The 19,056-nt window shown below is 42.3% G+C and overlaps 2 protein-coding genes across 3 annotated transcripts; one reads left to right on the plus strand and one right to left on the minus strand.

The window, feature by feature from the left end:
- The first annotated feature begins 660 nt into the window (after window positions 1-660).
- Window positions 661-11,189, plus strand: LOC133108042 (transmembrane protein 255B). 2 transcript variants are annotated; one of them, XM_061217452.1, is made up of 10 exons: window positions 675-787; window positions 1,112-1,127; window positions 1,427-1,569; window positions 4,402-4,464; window positions 5,695-5,784; window positions 6,620-6,700; window positions 7,275-7,360; window positions 7,674-7,833; window positions 8,943-9,065; window positions 10,257-11,189. In XM_061217452.1, the coding sequence occupies exons 3-10, from the start codon at window positions 1,432-1,434 to the stop codon at window positions 10,392-10,394; spliced, it is 879 nt and encodes a 292-aa protein (XP_061073436.1). In that variant the 5' UTR covers window positions 675-787; window positions 1,112-1,127; window positions 1,427-1,431; the 3' UTR covers window positions 10,395-11,189. The 2 variants fall into 2 exon arrangements, with proteins under 2 accessions (XP_061073435.1, XP_061073436.1); XM_061217451.1 differs by lacking the exon at window positions 1,112-1,127 and having other exon boundaries at window positions 661-787.
- Window positions 11,190-11,234: 45 nt separating this feature from the next.
- On the minus strand, window positions 11,235-18,276 carry LOC133108040 (vitamin K-dependent protein S-like). Its single transcript, XM_061217450.1, has 8 exons — window positions 18,051-18,276; window positions 17,004-17,119; window positions 16,487-16,676; window positions 15,270-15,428; window positions 14,542-14,698; window positions 14,309-14,463; window positions 13,566-13,791; window positions 11,235-12,850 (listed from the first exon to the last, which is right to left on the minus strand). The coding sequence occupies exons 1-8, from the start codon at window positions 18,147-18,149 to the stop codon at window positions 12,711-12,713; spliced, it is 1,242 nt and encodes a 413-aa protein (XP_061073434.1). The 5' UTR covers window positions 18,150-18,276; the 3' UTR covers window positions 11,235-12,710.
- Window positions 18,277-19,056: the final 780 nt, after the last annotated feature.

A 19,056-nucleotide genomic window follows, 5' to 3' on the forward strand; every position in this document is an offset into this window, starting at 1 on the left:
AGTCTGCACACAGCCAGAAAGTTTTCAAACTCACATGTTCATGTCAACGTCAGATTGGTGTCAACCTAAAGGAGTGAATTAACATTGTTTTAACATCATCAATTATGTTCCCCTGCTTACCAACAAATACAGTCCATTGTTATTTTGGCGGAAGAGGCCGCTATGTATTTATTTAGACTGCTACCTTTCACCAAAGACCAGCGTCATTATTGTTCATATTTTCTTTAAATCTTTAAATTAACTGCACTGACATGTGGTGTTCAGGGCAGTTTTTCAGATATGATACCACTTGTAGCACAGCTCCCAAAGCAGTGATCATGTCAGCTTCATGTGAGGAAATGGCCACAACAGACTGAGAAGAGGCTGATGTCCCGCGTGAAAGCTTTATCCATTTTCTTTCAATTGAAACGCTAGAAAATATATAAAAAATGATGTTTTAGATCATATCTTACAAGCAAATAGTGTTGAAAACAATACTGCGGTGTTACGGATAGCCTAATCCAAAATATACCGTGAATAACGAATAAGCGAATCGATGCGAATCTGGATGATGCAGAATTTGAGTCACTGCATCTACAGATGCCGAAACCACGAGTGCTGTCAGCTGCCGGTCTCCTGTATAAAACCCGTCAGAGCGCGCAGTCCGTGCGGAGTGCAGAACATACTGTAGGGAGGAGCGCTTGGATATTGCTGTGCAGCGTCGGGCCATCGTCGGAAACAATGACACCTGGGAGCACGCGGGGGACTACGGAAGGGGTCAAACCCACAGAAACACCCAGCTCAGCAGGTATGTGTCACTTCAAATCTTTGCGCCTGCTGCAAAAAGTTTGTCTTGTCGTTGTTTCAAAACATGTTTGAAAAATTATCAACCCTACGAACGGAAACAACCTTTAAAACACCAACAGCAACAAAACCATACTACTACTACTACTACTACTACTACTACTACTACTAAAAAAATCCCATTACTGAAGTTTGGAGGAAATAAATGTATTTTAGGATACTTCTGCCTGGACCACATTTTTTTACACAACATTTTACCCAAGTAAAAATAACAATTGTAAATAATAACCAATGATAATGTTAATATTCTTCTTTTTTTTTAATGCAGCAGTAATTTATACCAGGTAATTACTTTTCATTACAACCACTTTGCAGACCCTGTTATCAAGTGTTACTCATGAATAACAACAGACAAAAAAATCCATAAATACATAAAAATCGGATCAAAGAACAACAAATTGGGACTTAATTTCTGTCTTGAAAATGCACAGAGCAAATAACACATTTCAGTGCTGCTTTAACCCTTTATTTTGTTCTTGTCCGAATGTCTGGACATAGATGGACTTCATTGTGAAGCTCTGGGATACACAGATACAAGACAGAAACCTGACTTTTAAAGTTTCTGTGCTTCTGTTGTTTTCAGACGTGATGAAGAGGAGGAAGAGGAAGAGTCTGTGGCTGGTGGTGGGAATGCTCTGCCTTGCCCTGCTTATTGTTGCTGTGGGGATCTACAGCACAACCCGCACAGGGAGCCTGAGTGTCACTGGATACGCCTCCGGAATCATCGTGAGGCTCATCTCCAATTCATCTTCATATTCATCAATAAAATACATAAAATACTTTATTTCATCAACTAGCACTTACAAAATTTCAATATTTCATTTTGGTGCTCCAACAGCCAAATTAATTTATGGACATTTGACCTCGTCCTCATGAAGAACTGGATTGTCCCCTTTTTTGAATTATCAAAAAAACACAACAAAATAATTTACCATAACAATTGACATGAAAATTGGTGCATACCATCTTTGCACTAGGATAGGTACATAACTAAATTCTAAGCAAAAGTTTATACAAAACATGGTTACTATAAGTAAAGGAATTTGCAGCTTCTGTTATAGAAGTAAGTAAGTAAGGAAGTAAGAAGTAACAGAAAGGAAAACTCCCCAAAGGGAAGAAATGTCGAGAGGAACTGATCTATAGGGGGATGCCAGGTTGAGATGGTAACAGTTCAGGTTTTAGATATACTTGGAATTTTTAAATAGCATCTTGAGAATGAAGTAATCTTGGAGGAGAGTAAGGAATAAGTAACTCACTGAGATATTATGGAGCTTTTAAAGCATTATATACACTCAGTGAGCACTTTATTAGGTATTTATTAGACATATATTTTGCACCGCATCCACTTAGAGGTTTAATGCTTTGTGTGTTCAGAAATGATCTTCTGCACACCACTGTTAATGTGTGGTTACTGGTCACCTTCCTGTGACAGTAGATAAACAGTTTTTGCTCAAACCACCCTGCCTGGCACCAACAATCATTCCACTGTCAATTAGATCACATTTCTTCCTCATTTTGACATTTGGTCTGAAAAACAGCTGAACCTGTTGACCATGTCTGCATGCTTTTATGCATTCAGTTGCTGCCACATGATTGGCTGATTGAATATTGACATTAACAATCTGGTATGCAGATTAACCTAATAAAGTGGTCACTGAGTGTATATTTATATACAGCTTTATATACTGAATATATATACATATATAGAAGTAACCACATAGATAAGAACTTGTTTTGAACCTGTAGATTAATCTGTTGAGAAAAAAAGCAGTCTTTATAATGCTATCAATAATATAAACAAGTAGTACATAAGTGATTATCAGCTTACATGGGACTAATCAAATTAGAAATTAGAAGGAGGTAGGGAGGGGTGGGAAGAGGTGCAGCTTGAAGAGGTGATTCTTTAGTCTGCACCTGAAGGTGGTCAGAATCTCAGAGCGGTTCTGCCCTCCACGGGAAGGTCATTCCACCACCGTGGGGCCAGAACAGACAGAAGTCATGACCGTGAAGTGCGGGTGCAACGAGTGGAACACACCAGGCGTCCTGAGGTGGCAGAACGCAGAGGTCTGGCAGGCGTGTAGGGTCTGATGATCTTTTGGAATTATGCTGGGGCTGACTCTTTAACTGCCTGGTATGCGAGCGCCAATGTTTGAAGTTTGATGCGAGCCATAGCAGGCAGCCTGTGGGAGAGAGTGAGCTGGGGGGAGGTTGAAGACCAGATGTATCGCTGGGGCTGGGGCGTGTCTCCCACTGGTGGTCTGAGGTGCTCAGGGTTCTGACTGTAGTATGAAACTATGACAATTCATGATCCTGGTAAATGGCCATTATTGACTTGCAGTGGAACATTGCATTGGCTGCTTAGCCCCTGGAACTGCTGCAGTAGCTGCAGTATATGTATGCATTTTTTGTTTATACTTCAGTATACTTTGATATGTGGATGGGGGGTATGCAGGAAGACAGGTGTGGTGTTGGAGATAGTGTTAGGAGATGCAGTGTGGTTAAGAAGTTGGACACCCTCAAATAGGACCATAGCTACGAGGCGTTGTTAGGAGGCAGGGGCGCCCTTAGTGAGTGAGTCTCAGCAGTGGCATCTCTCTGCACTGTACATGTACCTCCCTCTCCAGTTTTTTATTGATTGGATAGTTTATATTAACTAGATTACAATTGTAAATTTAGTAGGAGGTTGATTATAGTAAAGCTCATGCTTATTCTTAAGACCTTAAGCTCCATTTGCCAGGAATGTGCATAGAGAACACACACACACACACACACACACACACACATGCACACACACAGCAATGATGGACTCCTGCTGGACTCCTTCCAGGTCTTCAGGAGGCTCATTCAATGACGCCCCCACCCTACAACAGTTACGTCTATTGTACAATTCCTCCAAGAGGGAAGCTGGAGAAACAGCCTCCATATGTGCAGGGTCCCAGTGCAGCACAGTAGCACTGCTCCAGTCAGGCCTGCGCGAGGCAGCTGGAGAGGCAGATGCCAAAGAAAATAATCATATTTAAAGCAAATACATCAGTTAATAAATCATTATAGAGGAACTGTTAATGTAACTGCAGTTTTCAGACCAATAAGATTATAAATCCTATGAACTACCATCTGCAAATAACCATACTCATAACCAATTTACAACCATTTAACATTTTTTAAATAAAGTGTTAATATATACCCAAATACAAATAAGAGTAGTATAAGAGCAGTGAGTAATATACAATGTTGATCATTCTTTGAAGTTCAGTTCAGTTATATTTCATATGATGCTGTAAGTGTTCTTTTTTTCACCTTCCTTTTCTCATCACAACCCCTCCTAATTCACATATTGTCTGGCACATAAATCTTGATGTCTAACTTTTAAAGAATTGTGTAAAGTGTTGTTTGTAACTTGTTCATCCAAACCACAGTTGTATAAATTACATGGATACATAAACTAAGGCTTTCCTCAGTTTCAAGAGAGCATAATTATTAAGTGTAATGTATCTGTATTTGCATATCATATGTATTGAGCATCCTGTATATACAGTATTCTCAAACCTTCCTCCATAGTTGGCGTTTGGCTCATTCCTGGGTGTTCTGGGACTCTGTCTTGAAGAAAACCGCAAGCAGTTGGTAAATATAACCTCTTTTATTTGCAGCCCAGGCTGTGGGTGTTGGTGCAGGTTGAGGCTGTGGGTGTTGGTGCAGCCCAGGCTGTGGGTGTTGGTGCAGGTTGAGGCTGTTGGTGTGGGTGTTGGTGCAGGTTGAGGCTGTTGGTGTGGGTGTTGGTGCAGGTTGAGGCTGTGGGTGTTGGTGTTGGTGCATGTTCAGGCTGTTGGTATGGGTGTTGATGCAGGTTCAGGCTGTGGGTGTGGGTGTTGGTGCAGGTTTGGGCTATGGGTGTTGGTGCTGTTTTAGGCAGTGGGCATTTGTCCAGGTGTCCTGACATTTTTTTTTAACAATGATTTATAGCATTTTTCACCTGCAATGAAAAACGCTATACCTGTCATTTTTGTTGGGAGGGGGTTAGACTTAATTCTTTAAAATCAGGTGGAGCTTCTGATTTAAGGATTTATTATTGTCTGCTGTACAATGTCCGTTCAAACTCAGTGAGATTGGGCTGTAGTCGTGTTACATTCCTGGCAACATGAGACTCATAAGAAGAATGACTGAAGCCCAGAATTTATTTATAGAGCTATTGTTGTGTTGTTATGCCGTGCTTTCAAATAGGAGAGTTATTTTGTTAAATAGGGAAAAATAATAATTGGGAAAGTTAATGTTAGGAGATGCAATGTGGTTAAGAAATATATCTACTTAGACACTGCTGGAGTTTGAAAAGAAGCAGAAAATTTGGTGCAACCAAACCAAACCTTTTACTATAACATCTTAAGTCTACATTTGGCCTTTTCAGAACACTGAGACTGTGTTACCTAACCTGTAAATCAGGAGTGGGGTCAGTGCTGCTGTTAAGGAATTTTGCCGTTATTTCCCGTCTGCTGTAATATGTTCCAGATTGAGCTCTAACCCAACACAGATAGCCTGGTTCTCTAGACCTAGTTCATTCAACTTTTTCAATTTGATTAATAACCTCTTTCAAAGCCAGATGTCATTACATAACTGAACAGTAAATCTGGGCTAATTACAGGACATGTTGTGTCTCATTAGAGTTCCATGTCAACTCTACAAATAATGAAGGGGATTATATTTAAGACAATATACAGTATACAAATGATACACTGCTGAGGAAATAGAGCTAGCACAAAACATGTGTTGTACGTTTTGTTGTCAGAGACCACAGGACGCTACTGCCCTTGTTTGGGTTTCACTGAAAGTTTGTAAGCATCTGCTCCTGCTTTTCTCCAGCTGGTTGCTGCCATTGTCTTCCTCAGCTTTGGTATAGTGACCTCTTTCTTCTGTATGGTGGTGGATGGAGTTTTCATCCTATTCAGCATTGTGAGTATCTCAAGAAATGTACTCTCTTTACTTAATATATATCTTTCTTTCATAGGGTTGTTGGGAAGATCTCAGTCTTTTTCATTTCTTTGGTAATGATCTGTGTATTTATGTGTGTGTGAGTATGCGCCATGTATGTGCATCCTGTGCTTCAGTGCATTTTCTCTCCTGTCAGCATGTAGAATGAAGGAAGAGCTTCCCTCTCTCAGGGGCTTAGTGTGTCTGCACTTGTAGCTCTTCAGTATTTGAGCCTTCAGTATTGCTGCTCAGACACCATTTACATTACATTTACATTTTTGTCATTTAGCAGACGCTTTTAATCAAAAGCAACTTACAAGTGCATAGGTTCTTCCACAAGACCTGACCAGATAGTTTCAGCATCTAACAGTGAGGTCAGCCCCTCCAGTCAAACAGGGGTCATTCACCAATAAGTATTAATATGAACTTCCAAAATGAAATTGACCATTTATTTAAATGAAATGATCAATCAAGGTCAGGGCAGACAAACATGAAATTATAATGCAAGCTAATTATTGTCAAGTAATTACAGTGAAACTTTTTGTTATGGAAAATGGAAAACTGCCAAAAAGACCAAGTCCCTTAGCTATGTTCTATCTCCAGTGGGCAAGACCACTGCCTCAGAGTAGCTGCAGTAGTTTGACAAAATGGGCCTCCATACGGGACCTGAGGCATAGGTGCTCAGCCTGGCCGTGTGGGAGAGAGTAGGGCTGGAGTTCATCTCTCTATATGCATGACCTATATATTCTCACCCTGCCCCCTGACTGTCTCTCTCTGTCTTCACCTTCCTGAGTCACTCCATCTTCTTCCCCCTCAGGATACGAGACCCCTCAGAGCTGGGCGGTGCCAGTTCTACACCAGTGGAAAAGGCTATATCTATGAGAACTACTATGCCTCAGTAAGTAGAACAAAACTTAGGTCCACTTGTATTGCATTGTCAAATGTATTTTCAAATACATTAAATGTGGTTTTTATCCTGCATCTCTTGAGATAAATCTATTTGTGTGAATAAACAGAATTGGTTGATTTTCTTCAGGAAACCCTTTAAAGTGGAAATCTACAATTTCCTTCGTTTTGGTGGATTTAGCAGCCACCCATGGTGACTGATGCTCATAACAGGTCTATTCTACACATCAATTTCCATAGTTCCCCTTGGCATCTAGCCTTCTCATACTTTTTCCTTCTTCTGATTGTCAGTGCATTTCCTTTTTCCACTTTCCTACTTGTACTTTCATCCATTGTTTAAACATTAAATGAATCACTGTGAATGTAATTTTATTCTTGAAGGTTATCAAATCAAGCTGCAGTGGAGACTTGTGGCTGTGGGCGATGTCACTCAGGGCTTTCTGTGCTGGGATTGGCTGTGGGTGATGTCACTCAGGGCTTTCTGTGCTGGGATTGGCTGTGGGTGATGTCACTCAGGGATTCCTGTTCTGGGATTGGCTGTGAGAAGTTTGGTGCTCCTCCTGCAGGTGCCTTGTCAGGGCCTGGAGGAGTCATGTAACATGAAGGTGAGGAGTGGGACCTGCTACTGCTGTGACCTGTATAACTGCGCCAAGTGAGTCAACAACCATGAGCCCTGCTGGCCATGGGCCTGCTTTGACCACACAAACATAAACACATACACTACCAACAAAGTGATTTAACAGGGCGCACATTTCACACATTTCACACATTTGGAAACATTTCACATATTACTAGAGTAACAAGTAAGTTAGGGGAAACACTTAGCAAATTAGCAAATGTCTCCAAGAGAGACTTCAAGGCACTCTTACTGCTAAGACATACTTCGGGAAATTCACCCCAGCTCGATGAACTACAGAATACTGTTGACAAAGGAAGTGATGAACGACTGTTTCATTCTGACCCAGTGGAGGATACCTAAACAACCACTATGAGTTTGTCGGGGTGGGGAGCTGCCAGGAGGTGCTGTCCCTGTACATACTGATCTGGGTCCTCACATTGCTCAACCTGCTCGCCTTCATCCTGGGCATCCTCACCACGGCTGTGCTGGGCGGCATCAAAGACATGGTGAGAGTGCCCCTTTGCATGAGGTACATGCAAACTGTTTACCAGCTTCAAGGGTATGAAGTAAAATGTACAGTTCTCTAAAACATTACAAATGTACTAAAATACCATGTAACTATCTTGCATGGTTACATAAACTTCTTATTTGCTTGGCAGCATTGTATTTGTTAAATAAATTCCATCAACCATTCCCATAATCACTATACTGATACTTATTATCTCAGGGGATACTGGAAGAGTAATTGTAATCGTAATAATTAAATGAGGATATTACAGAGAAAGTAAGGGGTATTCTGTGATAGAGTTGGGCAGCAGCAAATAGGAAAGAGATACTATCTCTTGGTAGAAATGTCTGAAAGTTATAATCATGTTAGCGCTCTGGAGGGGAGGTGGAGGGGTGATGCTGATGATACAGAAGAACCGGACAGTAAACTGCAGATCAATGTAGAGACTTTACATTATTTGCTTTGTCTCCATTGTGTATCTGCAACTGCTTTGGAAGCACATTGTATTGCTATGGTTAATGTAATTATGCTAGCCTCCATATGGGGCAAGTAAATGTCTGATAAAACGCTGGTTTTGAGCATAGATAATTTGTAACTTACTGAAGCATTCAACAATTCCAACATTATGCCTCTATAGATGTGCTTACAGTTAATATAAGTGAAATCACCCATTTGTGTTATGGCTTCAGGAGAGGATATGCTGTACTGTAAGTTCTTGCTAACAGGAAGGATGTCCTTTTGAATAGATGGTCTGTAGGCAGTTGACCTTCATAGTTCATTAAATAAATGAATTAAATTAGTGTCCGCGTTTGGTTTTGAGATTGTTCATCCAGCTTTCTTGTCTCGTCTCCTTCCAACAACGTGAACATTTTCCCTCAAATTACAAATGTACTGTTGAACTTACCCCCACTCTTTTCGGCTTTTCTCAATAGCGTCTTTCTCTCTCACATGTCTGTGTGACGTCAGTGTCTGTCGGCCTTCCAGTGCGTTTGACGGTGGTGGATTTTCTCTCTGTATTGTGAGTTATTGTCTTTTGTCCAGCTGCGGGTCTGAAAGCGCGGTCTGTCTGCAGCCCGGCGAGGGTGACAGCGGTGTCTGTGTTTGCAGAAGGGCCATACGGTCAGCCCAGGCGGGGGCAGCCCGCACGCCGTCCTGCGCCCCAGAGACAGCATCGTCCTCTCCCCCACTGCCCCGCTGCTGCCAGACCCTGCCGGACACGCGCTCTACCCGGTCAGTCTGCAAACACCCGGACGTTAGCACCAAAAACCAGGCTTAGTGCGTGTGGCAGAATACAACATCACATGAAGAGAGGAGTAATTATACACTGTGGACTAGCAGTTGCTCAACAAAATCAAAATGTACTTTTTCTTAAGGGTAGTCAATTCATAGCTATTAATTCATGGTTAATAATTAAATTGTAATACTTGTGTACACACCAAAGCTTTTTTCCATCCACTTCCTGGAAAAGATTTGAATTGAGATTTTACGTCATTGTGTACCAGTGGGCGTGTATGTCGTCTGTGTATGTCGATGAAATGTCGTGAAATATTCCGTTCCCCTCCAATCAATATCCTTTAATGCAGCGGATATGTAATAAGGTATTATATGGACAATTTGCTCAAGCAAAATGTATCGGAAAGTGTTTCCATAGTAATTAGCACTTCCCCTGTACCTGCCTGTGCTAGACTCATCTTGTACTTCAAAGCATAATGGTCATTTATACACACTGATCTCTTCAAATATTATTCCACTTAGTTGTGTTATTCTTGGAGCAGGGCATTGAATATTCGCCTGGCTTCTTATCAAATAAAACAAATCTCAAATATACTGGGGAAAAAAATAACTCAATACATACATTTATTGGTTATTTGGAATATTAAAAGCTCATAATCCATGTCTCTAAATGTGTAATGTTCATGTAGATGCAGAGAGAGGCACTCGTTTCAGATTTGGCGGTGGAGTACAGTGGAATTTATGATGGCTACCAGAATAGCATTCACTGAACCTGTTAAGAGAAGCCTGGCACTAATAAAGACCTGCTGCAGTTCTGGGTCTGTTTCATCTCCAGCCTCGTCAGATCTGCTTTGTGTTAAAAGGCTCTTGTGTGCTTACAGTCCAGGACAAGGGCTGTGATACCAGCCCGTGCATCAATCCTTAAACCAGCGTCATTCACAGGGGCTAGAAAACCTTACAGAACTGCCACATTTATAAAAATGCATTTACCCTGAAATATTTTATTTTCAATCTGTTTCTGTATTCTGATGCCACAAATGTATTTGGCTTCAGTGTTATGGTAAGAACTTTTAAATGTTCATGAGAGTGGTGTGGTAGGAAATTACATGATGTTGACTACACTGTTGCCAAAGAATGCCCGTAAATGAACAGCCTCCAGATGATTGCACTGTTTAATTTGTGTTTCAGAGTACTTCACTGTATTTCACACCTACAGCGGGGACAGAATCCTCCCAGAGTGGACTGTCAGACACCCCCCGGTTGGACCCCCACCCCCCTCCTTTTGCTCCGCTCTATAGCCTGCTGCCCTATAAGACTCAGGGCTGAGACCCTGCTGCCCTATAAGACACAGGGCTGAGACCCTGCTGCCCTATAAGACACAGTGCTGAGACACAGGTGCCCTATAAGACACGGGGCAGAGACACCTTCCACTCACTCTGTGAAACTTCGGCCCCAATCTAAGAACACACACATTGCTTACATTTGAGACCTCAACAGTGTTAAAATAAAACTTGTCCAACCCATTAATGACCTTAACAATAATAATCTGATCTTCTCAACTGACTATCATTTTTGCTCTCTCCAGAGCACAGAGCCAGTACCAAACCATCAGTACCTACTCGCAGTTTGTCAGCCGCTTAGACTTCTGTTCTGTTCACCCTGGGCTACATTCTTTCTGTAGGAAATGTGGGAAGAGGCAGCTTCATAAGCCCCATAACTGCTGGAGCTACCACGGGCCCTCATTAACCAATCCCAATACTTTTCTCTCCATCGGAAAAAGGTTAAAGTCAATGTGCTACGTAACCATATGACACATGTATCCATCCACTTTCTGGCATTACCACCTCCGGATCACAAATCCAATCTAAGAACTTGGTTTGGGTGAAATAAATCACAGACTTCATGTAAATAAACTGTATGTACATGCTCTGTAAATATGTTTCTTGTATTGATAGTTTTGTCAATATTATGTTTTTATATGGCTTTTGAACACCTGGCAGTAAGAATACTTCAATTCTTAAAATGTACAAACATCATTTAAGCACTGTGTATGTCTTTTATTCCACTACTTGTTGCTACTACTCAGTAAAATATGAAATGATGAAATGTGAATGATTTGAAGCCACTGTTTTTGTCATTATTTATTTATTGTGTTATTGTGTGTTTTAGAATAATACCATTACAGCAAGGTGGCCAGTTATTGACAGCATATTAGTATATTAAGGTTCCTTATGGTTATAATATCTGCCCTGATCCCATGACTTTGTGAAAAATTCAAAGAAATGGCAATATTCAACATTTCACTTAAAATGTAAAAATACTGAGATGTTATGCCGTGATCAGAGAGTGAACATCAGAGGTGACTTCCACAAAGCAGGATAACTGCACTCAGTGAAATTAGGAGCAGTCCATTAGGAACTTCAGTCCTAGAATTAATGTAAGTTTCAGTTCTACTCAGTGAAGTTATCCAGCTAACTCTGTATTCTTGCTTTGTGGAAAGGGCCTCAGAGGTACATACAATACAGTTAGGCAAAAGTCAAGCGAGAAGGGTTGAGCTGTTGTACACTTTAGCAAGGTACTTCATCAACATTGGTTCAGAATGTACGTAGCTCTGTAAGTGAACATTTAAAATGATTATAATGATTAATGGAAAAGCAAATGGGATGTGCTAAATTAAATCATGCTCAAAAACATGACCAAAAGGGACACTTTGTTCTACCACCTACAATCTGGGTCCTGCGTCATCCTTGTGCTGAACATGTGCTCACTGATGAGGGATTCATTGGGGTTTAAAATGTCCCAGAATAATTTAATTTGTCAATTTCAAAACAAAGTTAAAAGAGAAACATATTTATTGCAGTGGACTGTGGATACAGAAGGCATACCTCCCATGCCATCACTCCCGAGGGCATTTCTGGGCAAAAACATTTAGTCAATCCTCATACTTTAGCATTGACAATATTCCACTCATTCCACTGTAAAATGTCTGGGTGAGGGCAGTGCAGAGTTATTCAGCTGCCCCACCCCATTTTCAGCTCAGGTCCAATCCCCTATTCTGTGCACCGATCGCACACACTAACATCTCACATTCATCATACATTTCCATAAAAGGTTTGGTCAGGAGTGTAATCTTATGAATGTTTTCAGAGTGCTTGTTCCAGGTAGAAGCAGGTTAATCACTTCTGCATTCTGATGCTAATCAAAGAGCACAGGCCACTACAATTCCGAGCCCATCAATCCAGATGTGGTTGCAAAAACAGATTGTCTGCATTTATGAATAATGTAAAATTGAGAAATCTTCACTCTCTACAATCTCTATACCTGTGGCACACGAAAGTTGCTGGATATAAGACCTACATTGATTTGGTTAGTGATTTGGTTTAATCACATTGTAATCTTTCAAGGCTATAATAGAACATGCAGCTCCATGTTGAGAGAGCACTGCATGTACATTGTGTGTGTGTGTGTGTGTGCCTGCGTGTGAGCGTGTGTGCGCATGTATTGTATACACATTATGTGTGTGTCTCTGCGCACACGCGAGTGCTATGTGTACATTGCGTGCGCTAACGTTACATATCCGTCTTCGTGCGATGTGCGTATGAGTGCACACGCACTACGTATCAGGCCTGGTCTGACCGTCGCTCATTTCCTGTCTCTGATGTCCAGGGCGGAGGGGCAGCTGTGAGAGTGAATGTCCCCGGCCCGAACTCGAGCCAGGTCCAGATCCACGTCCACACCCCGGATCTTCGCCTGCAGGCACCCGTGGAAGGAGGAGGCGCCTTCTGTGGAGATAACCTCTCTCAGTGCACCTTTATCAGGCTGAAACATTTACATCTCTGCACCATCAACATGCACAACCCGTTATCCCAGTGCGTCCCAAACTCGGTCCTGAGGCACCCCTGTTTATGCTGGTTTGCTTCCAACCTCCAACCACAAATCCAATCCAAGCTGTTGGTTTTAGCAACCTGTTAGTTTGTACCTCTTCTTTTGTAATTGTTTGTACGATGGTGCAATAAGCACAATGTGAGCATGGCAATTTTATTATTCAAACCATTGCAAAGCTATTTCTGGCATAATGTAGTTTAAGTTAAATAATGTATTTGAAGATGAAAAGCACCTAATTAAGAAACATTAACAGCTGGTTAAAAGTATTCAATTGCAAATGGGGTTGGAAGAAAAACCAGTATGCACAGAGATACTCCAGCACCGAGTTTAGGAACCACAGCATCATCCCATAGACTGTTTAATACACGATTACACCACTGGTTTCACTTTGATCATGCAGTTTGCAGTTCAGTTCAGGGATTAGGCCCCAGAAGAGGGTGAGGATGTCACTGTAGGTGAAAGCAAGACAAACTGGAGAGTCAAGAGAAGAGAGTAAGAGACAGAGAGGGAAAGGAAGAAGGAGAGAATGGAGGAAGAGTTGAGAAAAGCAGGTGTTTGAAGAGAGGGAAGAGTGAGAAGTGAGGATGAGTGCCTGAGGGTGGTGACACTCACCAGGCAGACCTCCCAGGTACACCATGGTCCCCGGCTGGTTCCACACAGCCCTCAGGTAGTGGTAGTCCCGATCCTCCAGCTGCCTCGTGACTTTATCCCCCCCGAGTTCTGTTATCACCTGGCCCGCCCCCACCTGCAGCTGCAGGTACTGGCTCTCCCCCAGGCACAGAGAGGGCAGGGTACTGCTGGAGCCAAACACCTGGTCCTTCAGATGCAGCACCAGGTCCTGGGCCAAGAGTCATGGTGTTAGACCTTTTCACACTGCCATGTACTGGAAATCATGGCAGAATGCAGATTTTACATAACTGCACACTCTCTGGTAGCAGCACAAACCATGAGATACCCTTTGTGCAGACAAATGATTATGTAATAAATTAGTATGCGATCCAGAGAGACAGTGACAAACCTCCTGAATGCTCTGCTAATATTGTGACCCAATTATTGAGTCACAAATTTCCCCTTGTCCAAGGCCTGGAATTCCTTACGAGACCATAGAGCCAGGACATGCCATGTGTGATTGTGAAGATATTTGCATCAAGGAGCAGACGTTTTGGAATTGGAGGTCATTTCTTAATGCCAGAAAACAGCTCAAACTACGTTTTGATACAGCTGCTAGCTGGTTGACCAGTTCAGACCAGCCCCATACTCAACATGGTTTGACCAGCTCAATGTATGTTTTGAAACAGCTGGTAGCTGGTTCATTTCAAGCTGGTCATAGCTGAATTTTCCCCAGGATAGGCTACCTTTGTGAGCGGGTTCAGGGACAGGGAGAAGGAGACATTGTTGTGGGGGTCCAAAATAGCAAAGAGCACCCCTCTGTCCTCCACAGGGCGGAAGGCCAGCTCCATCGAGAGGGTCCAATTGTCGTTCCCCGTCTTGGTTGTGAGGTTCCCAAACGCTGCAGGCACAGAACAGCTCGTTAAACCGGGCCTCACTCTTACACAGCGCACCACACCAGAGCAGGAATGTGACCCACTTTCTGGCAGGAACCCCACATGCCCGTCTCCTGGGAAGAAGGAGCCAGGCACGATGTTGTCCCAGCACCGCAGAGTGAGGGAGTCCTGGAGCAGCACACTGGAGTTCTGGTTCATCCAGTTCCAGTTCCGCATACAGGCGTCCAGGGGGACGTTGATCTGAGTGGACACACACACACACACACACACACACACACAGGGCTGTCAGTTCCCAGTCTGCTACGCAAAGGAAATGTGCATTTCAATTACTGTTGTGTGCTTTTTCAGATGTATTTTAGTGACCCAAAATTTTTGAGATGCATTTTGCATCAAGAAGCTTTGGTATCAAGATGCTTATTGGTAATATACATATTGGTAACTTTGGGGTCATTTCACATGGAAAGAAATAAAGCTGACCATTTTAAGCAAGAAAGAATCACAGCCTGAAGATTTGTTTTGTCTTTAAAGGTTTAAACAGATATTATGTTATTTAACAATGACATGAACAAATATGCAAACACAAGAGATCTGGTCGCTGTGCAGATAAAGTACTACAGTAGTACAATCAAGAGCTTCTGTCAGCAGCAGTGAAGTAGACATCTTGGTACGTTCAGTAATTTTCAGTTCTCCCCCATTTAACACAACAACCAATCTGCTGACAGACCCAAAGGACTTTCACATGTTGAATAGTTTGTTTAACGCCAAAGGCCTTTAGTCATTCCTTCTCCCTCCCCACTACCCAGGAACTCACCCCCAGGGGGATGCTGTTGGATAAGGAAGCTCCGATGGCGATTCTCAGGAACCCGTCCCCCAGCTCTGCTTCTTGGCTCTCCTGGGACTGCCGCACAGATACGACCTCCTCCCCGTCTACACTGACTGACACCTCCATCTCCTGTTTCACAATCGCAATCTGCAATCACAACATCACATCAAGCTCTAACACAATCACAATCTGCAATCACAATGTCACCCCAAGCTCTAACACAATCACAATCTGCAATCACAATGTCACCCCAAGCTCTAACACAATCACAATCTGCAATCACAATGTCACCTCAAGCTCTAACACAATCACAATCTGCAATCACAATGTCACCTCAAGCTCTAACACAATCTGCAATCACAATGTCACCTCAAGCTCTAACACAATCACAATCTGCAGCCACAACATCACCTCAAGCTCTAACACAATCACAATCTGCAATCACAATGTCACCCCAAGCTCTAACACAATCACAATCTGCAATCACAATGTCACCTCAAGCTCTAACACAATCACAATCTGCAATCACAATGCCACCTCAAGCTCTAACACAATCAAAATCTGCAGCCACAATGTCACCTCAAGCTCTAACACAATCACAATTTGCAATCACAACGTCACCACAAGCTGTAACACAAGCACACACAGGCCTGAAAAATGATCGAATATCTGCATCTAGTTTTAATGGAGTTTGATTATTTTGCTACTTGCTCTTGCCAGAACCTTGTATGAGACATTTATGTGTAGTACTACTTCCTAGTGCTGTCACCTTCAGACACAGAAAACATTTTTCAAACATCCCCAGAGAGATTGATTTAACTTTCACGTCATCGTGTTTACTATCAGAAGTCAAACTGCTTCCCAGACTACAGACCGACGGTACCAGGCTTTAGGAAGGAATTTCATTTGACAAATGGAATTACAGTACAGTAATTAAAATGAGTGCATACACAAGCGCAGAGGAGCAATGTGACGGCCTGTGAGGTCACATACAGTATTTATGCTAATGAGAATAATGTCTCCACGCCAGATGCTGCTGCACCTGTGTACTGTTCGATGATTCGTAGTAGGCATGATTATATCTGATCATTGCATGGTGAGTGCGTCTGTGACGCTGTGGTTTGGGATACCCCGGTTCACAGTGGGCAGTATTGTGATGACGAGTTTCAGTGGTAGTTGCCGTGCATGCTGGGAAAGGAGATCACCTTCTTCCACTTGCCGTCGCTGATGAGCGGGCCGGCGTTCACGATGACCTTGTCTTTGCCGTGGCTGGTCTGCACGCTCAGGTGCCTCTTCTGCACAGCCAGGAGAAACCAGTTGGTGACTGCGCCAATGTCCCCTAAGAAGATGATGCCTTCAGGGTCCAGTGTCCGCAGCTCAAACTCAGACTCATAGCTGGGATAGAGAAGCCATCAAAGAGAAACTAAGTATGAGCACTCGCTCCCCCTAACCTTGTGCTAATCTCTAGCAGCATTAGCACATCCCTGATATAAGTCCTTTTCATTTTATTGGGGCATAAAATCCACCTCTGAGGGGCAAGCCAAGGCAAGCCAATTACATCAGGATACATAGATAATGAACATCAGTACACTAGGACCCCTGCCTTTGAGTGGTGCTTTCAACTGTCACTCCACCCTCCCTCAAAGCAGACCTTTAGCTCTGGGGCACAAACCCGACCCTACTCAAAGCCAGATGATATCGTGCTCATAGTGGCTGCAGTACCTTGTTAAGTCGGTGAGTTTGTACTGCAGGATAGGAACATTCCCCATGGAGCTGTTCCCAGTATAAAGAGTACGGGGATCCTTGTACTCCTCAAATGGATAGCACACAGATGTGTCCTAAAGACAGAAATGTGATTAAATCACAAATGAACTATTAACAAAAATCATATTCATATACCTAAAATATACACTCAACGAGCACTTTATTAGGTATTTATTAGACTTATTTTTTAGACTCATACTGCTGTAGCCTATCCACTTAGAGTTATGATGCATTGTGTGTTCAGAGATTCTCTTCTGCATACTGTTGTAATCCCAGGAGATCAGCAGTTTCTGAGGTATTCAAACTACCGTGTCTTCCAGCAACAATCATTCCACGTTCACTTAGATCACATTTTTTCCCCATTCTGATGGTTGATGTGAACATTAACTGAAGCTCCTGACCTGTATCTAGATGATTGTAAGCATTGCACTGCTACCACACAATTGGCTAATTAGATAATCACATTAATAAGTAGGTGTAATAAAAATAATAATGTGCCCAGTGAGCTTATAATACCATGAAAATGTTCTAGAATATACTGTATATGCCATGTTTATAAAGCACCTCGTTTGTCAAGACCTCAGTTGACTGAGGCAACAGAAGCAGTGTTTAAATTATACATTAAGTATTAATAATTAGGCAGATCTATGTTTGCCCTTTTAGAACAAAAGTTCTCACTGCAAAAATGACTGTCCAAACAAGTATTTTGGTCTTATTTTAGACTTGTTATTTTTTCCTCATAAGCGGAATACAAAATGAGTAAAAATCATATTAGAACGTTTAGAAAGTGCCTGTTTTCTTGACAAGTGAAATGCTCTCACCCCATTGGAAAATCTTGAAATGAGTCCAACTTTCTCTCACCCCATTGGCAAATCTTGAAATGAGTCAAACTGTCTTACCTTATTTTCCTACAGTGCACCATTATGAGTAAAGAGAGGAGCCGTGCTATGTAGCAGGGCTGTGCCGTTTAGCGGGGCTGTGCATGTGGTCAGGAGGGCTGCTCACCTTGCTGATCCTCAGCACATCCACGGGTATTCCCAGAGCTCCCAAAACACACAACTGCACAGCCAGCTGTGCCAAGCACACCGTAAGGGCGAGCCTCATCTTGATGAATGATGAATGATGGCTGTCTGTCTGGTAACTGTCCGTCTCCAAACCTGCGATCTGTTCACCGATGTGTCCCGGGCGCTCGCTCTCTCCCCCACAGCTGAGATGGACCTCCTCTGGCGTTGTGAGGAGTCTTGAGAAATCCGTCTGATTATAAGTTTTGCAACAACTGTAAGTGACCAAACATTCATGAAGATAAGCCAACAAGCTTGGCAGCGTTTTGTGCTGCAGACGTCAACTGAAAGGTTCATATCAGCCTCCTGGAAGGAAACCCCTAGTTTCCCTGGACAATTCACAGCACATTGTGTCAGTTGCAATCTTTAATGTTTTATAAACATAGCATACCTATCAATGTCAAAGTACATTTTATTGACAACCAATCGTATCTAAGTAAAACAGGAACTGTAAGTTGATGCAACAGTGCTCATGTTTTTACTTTCTCTCATTGTAAGCATGGGCACTGCATATGATTTGATAAATATGAGATAAATCTATTCCAGCTCTGAGAAATAACTGTGCTCATCACATGTAGGACAGGAAGTTGCCTGGATTGGTTTTATGAAACCACCAAAACTTCACCAAACACATTACGTAGCCTGGGTGGGGCGGCAAACATGAGCAAAATGTAACATCCAATGGTGTTCAGAGCTTGAATTAGCATTATGTGCGCATATGCATGTTTACAATGAACAACAGAAAATGAAGAATTGAATATTCAGCATGGAAGTGAGCTACATTCATCAATTCCACTCTTTGCCGTCAGCTTTGGTATTAGAGATGATAGGTAGTTATAGTTTTCTGCTGAGTTCGCATTTAGTACTACTACTTCTGAGAGACACTATCCTGTATTTTATGTTTTCATTTAGAAAATGCCAATTTAGCCATAACTGATCAATTTACTAGT

This window comes from Conger conger, chromosome 13 (assembly GCF_963514075.1).
Source record: "Conger conger chromosome 13, fConCon1.1, whole genome shotgun sequence".
In the NCBI taxonomy this organism is placed as follows: Eukaryota; Metazoa; Chordata; class Actinopteri; order Anguilliformes; family Congridae; genus Conger; species Conger conger.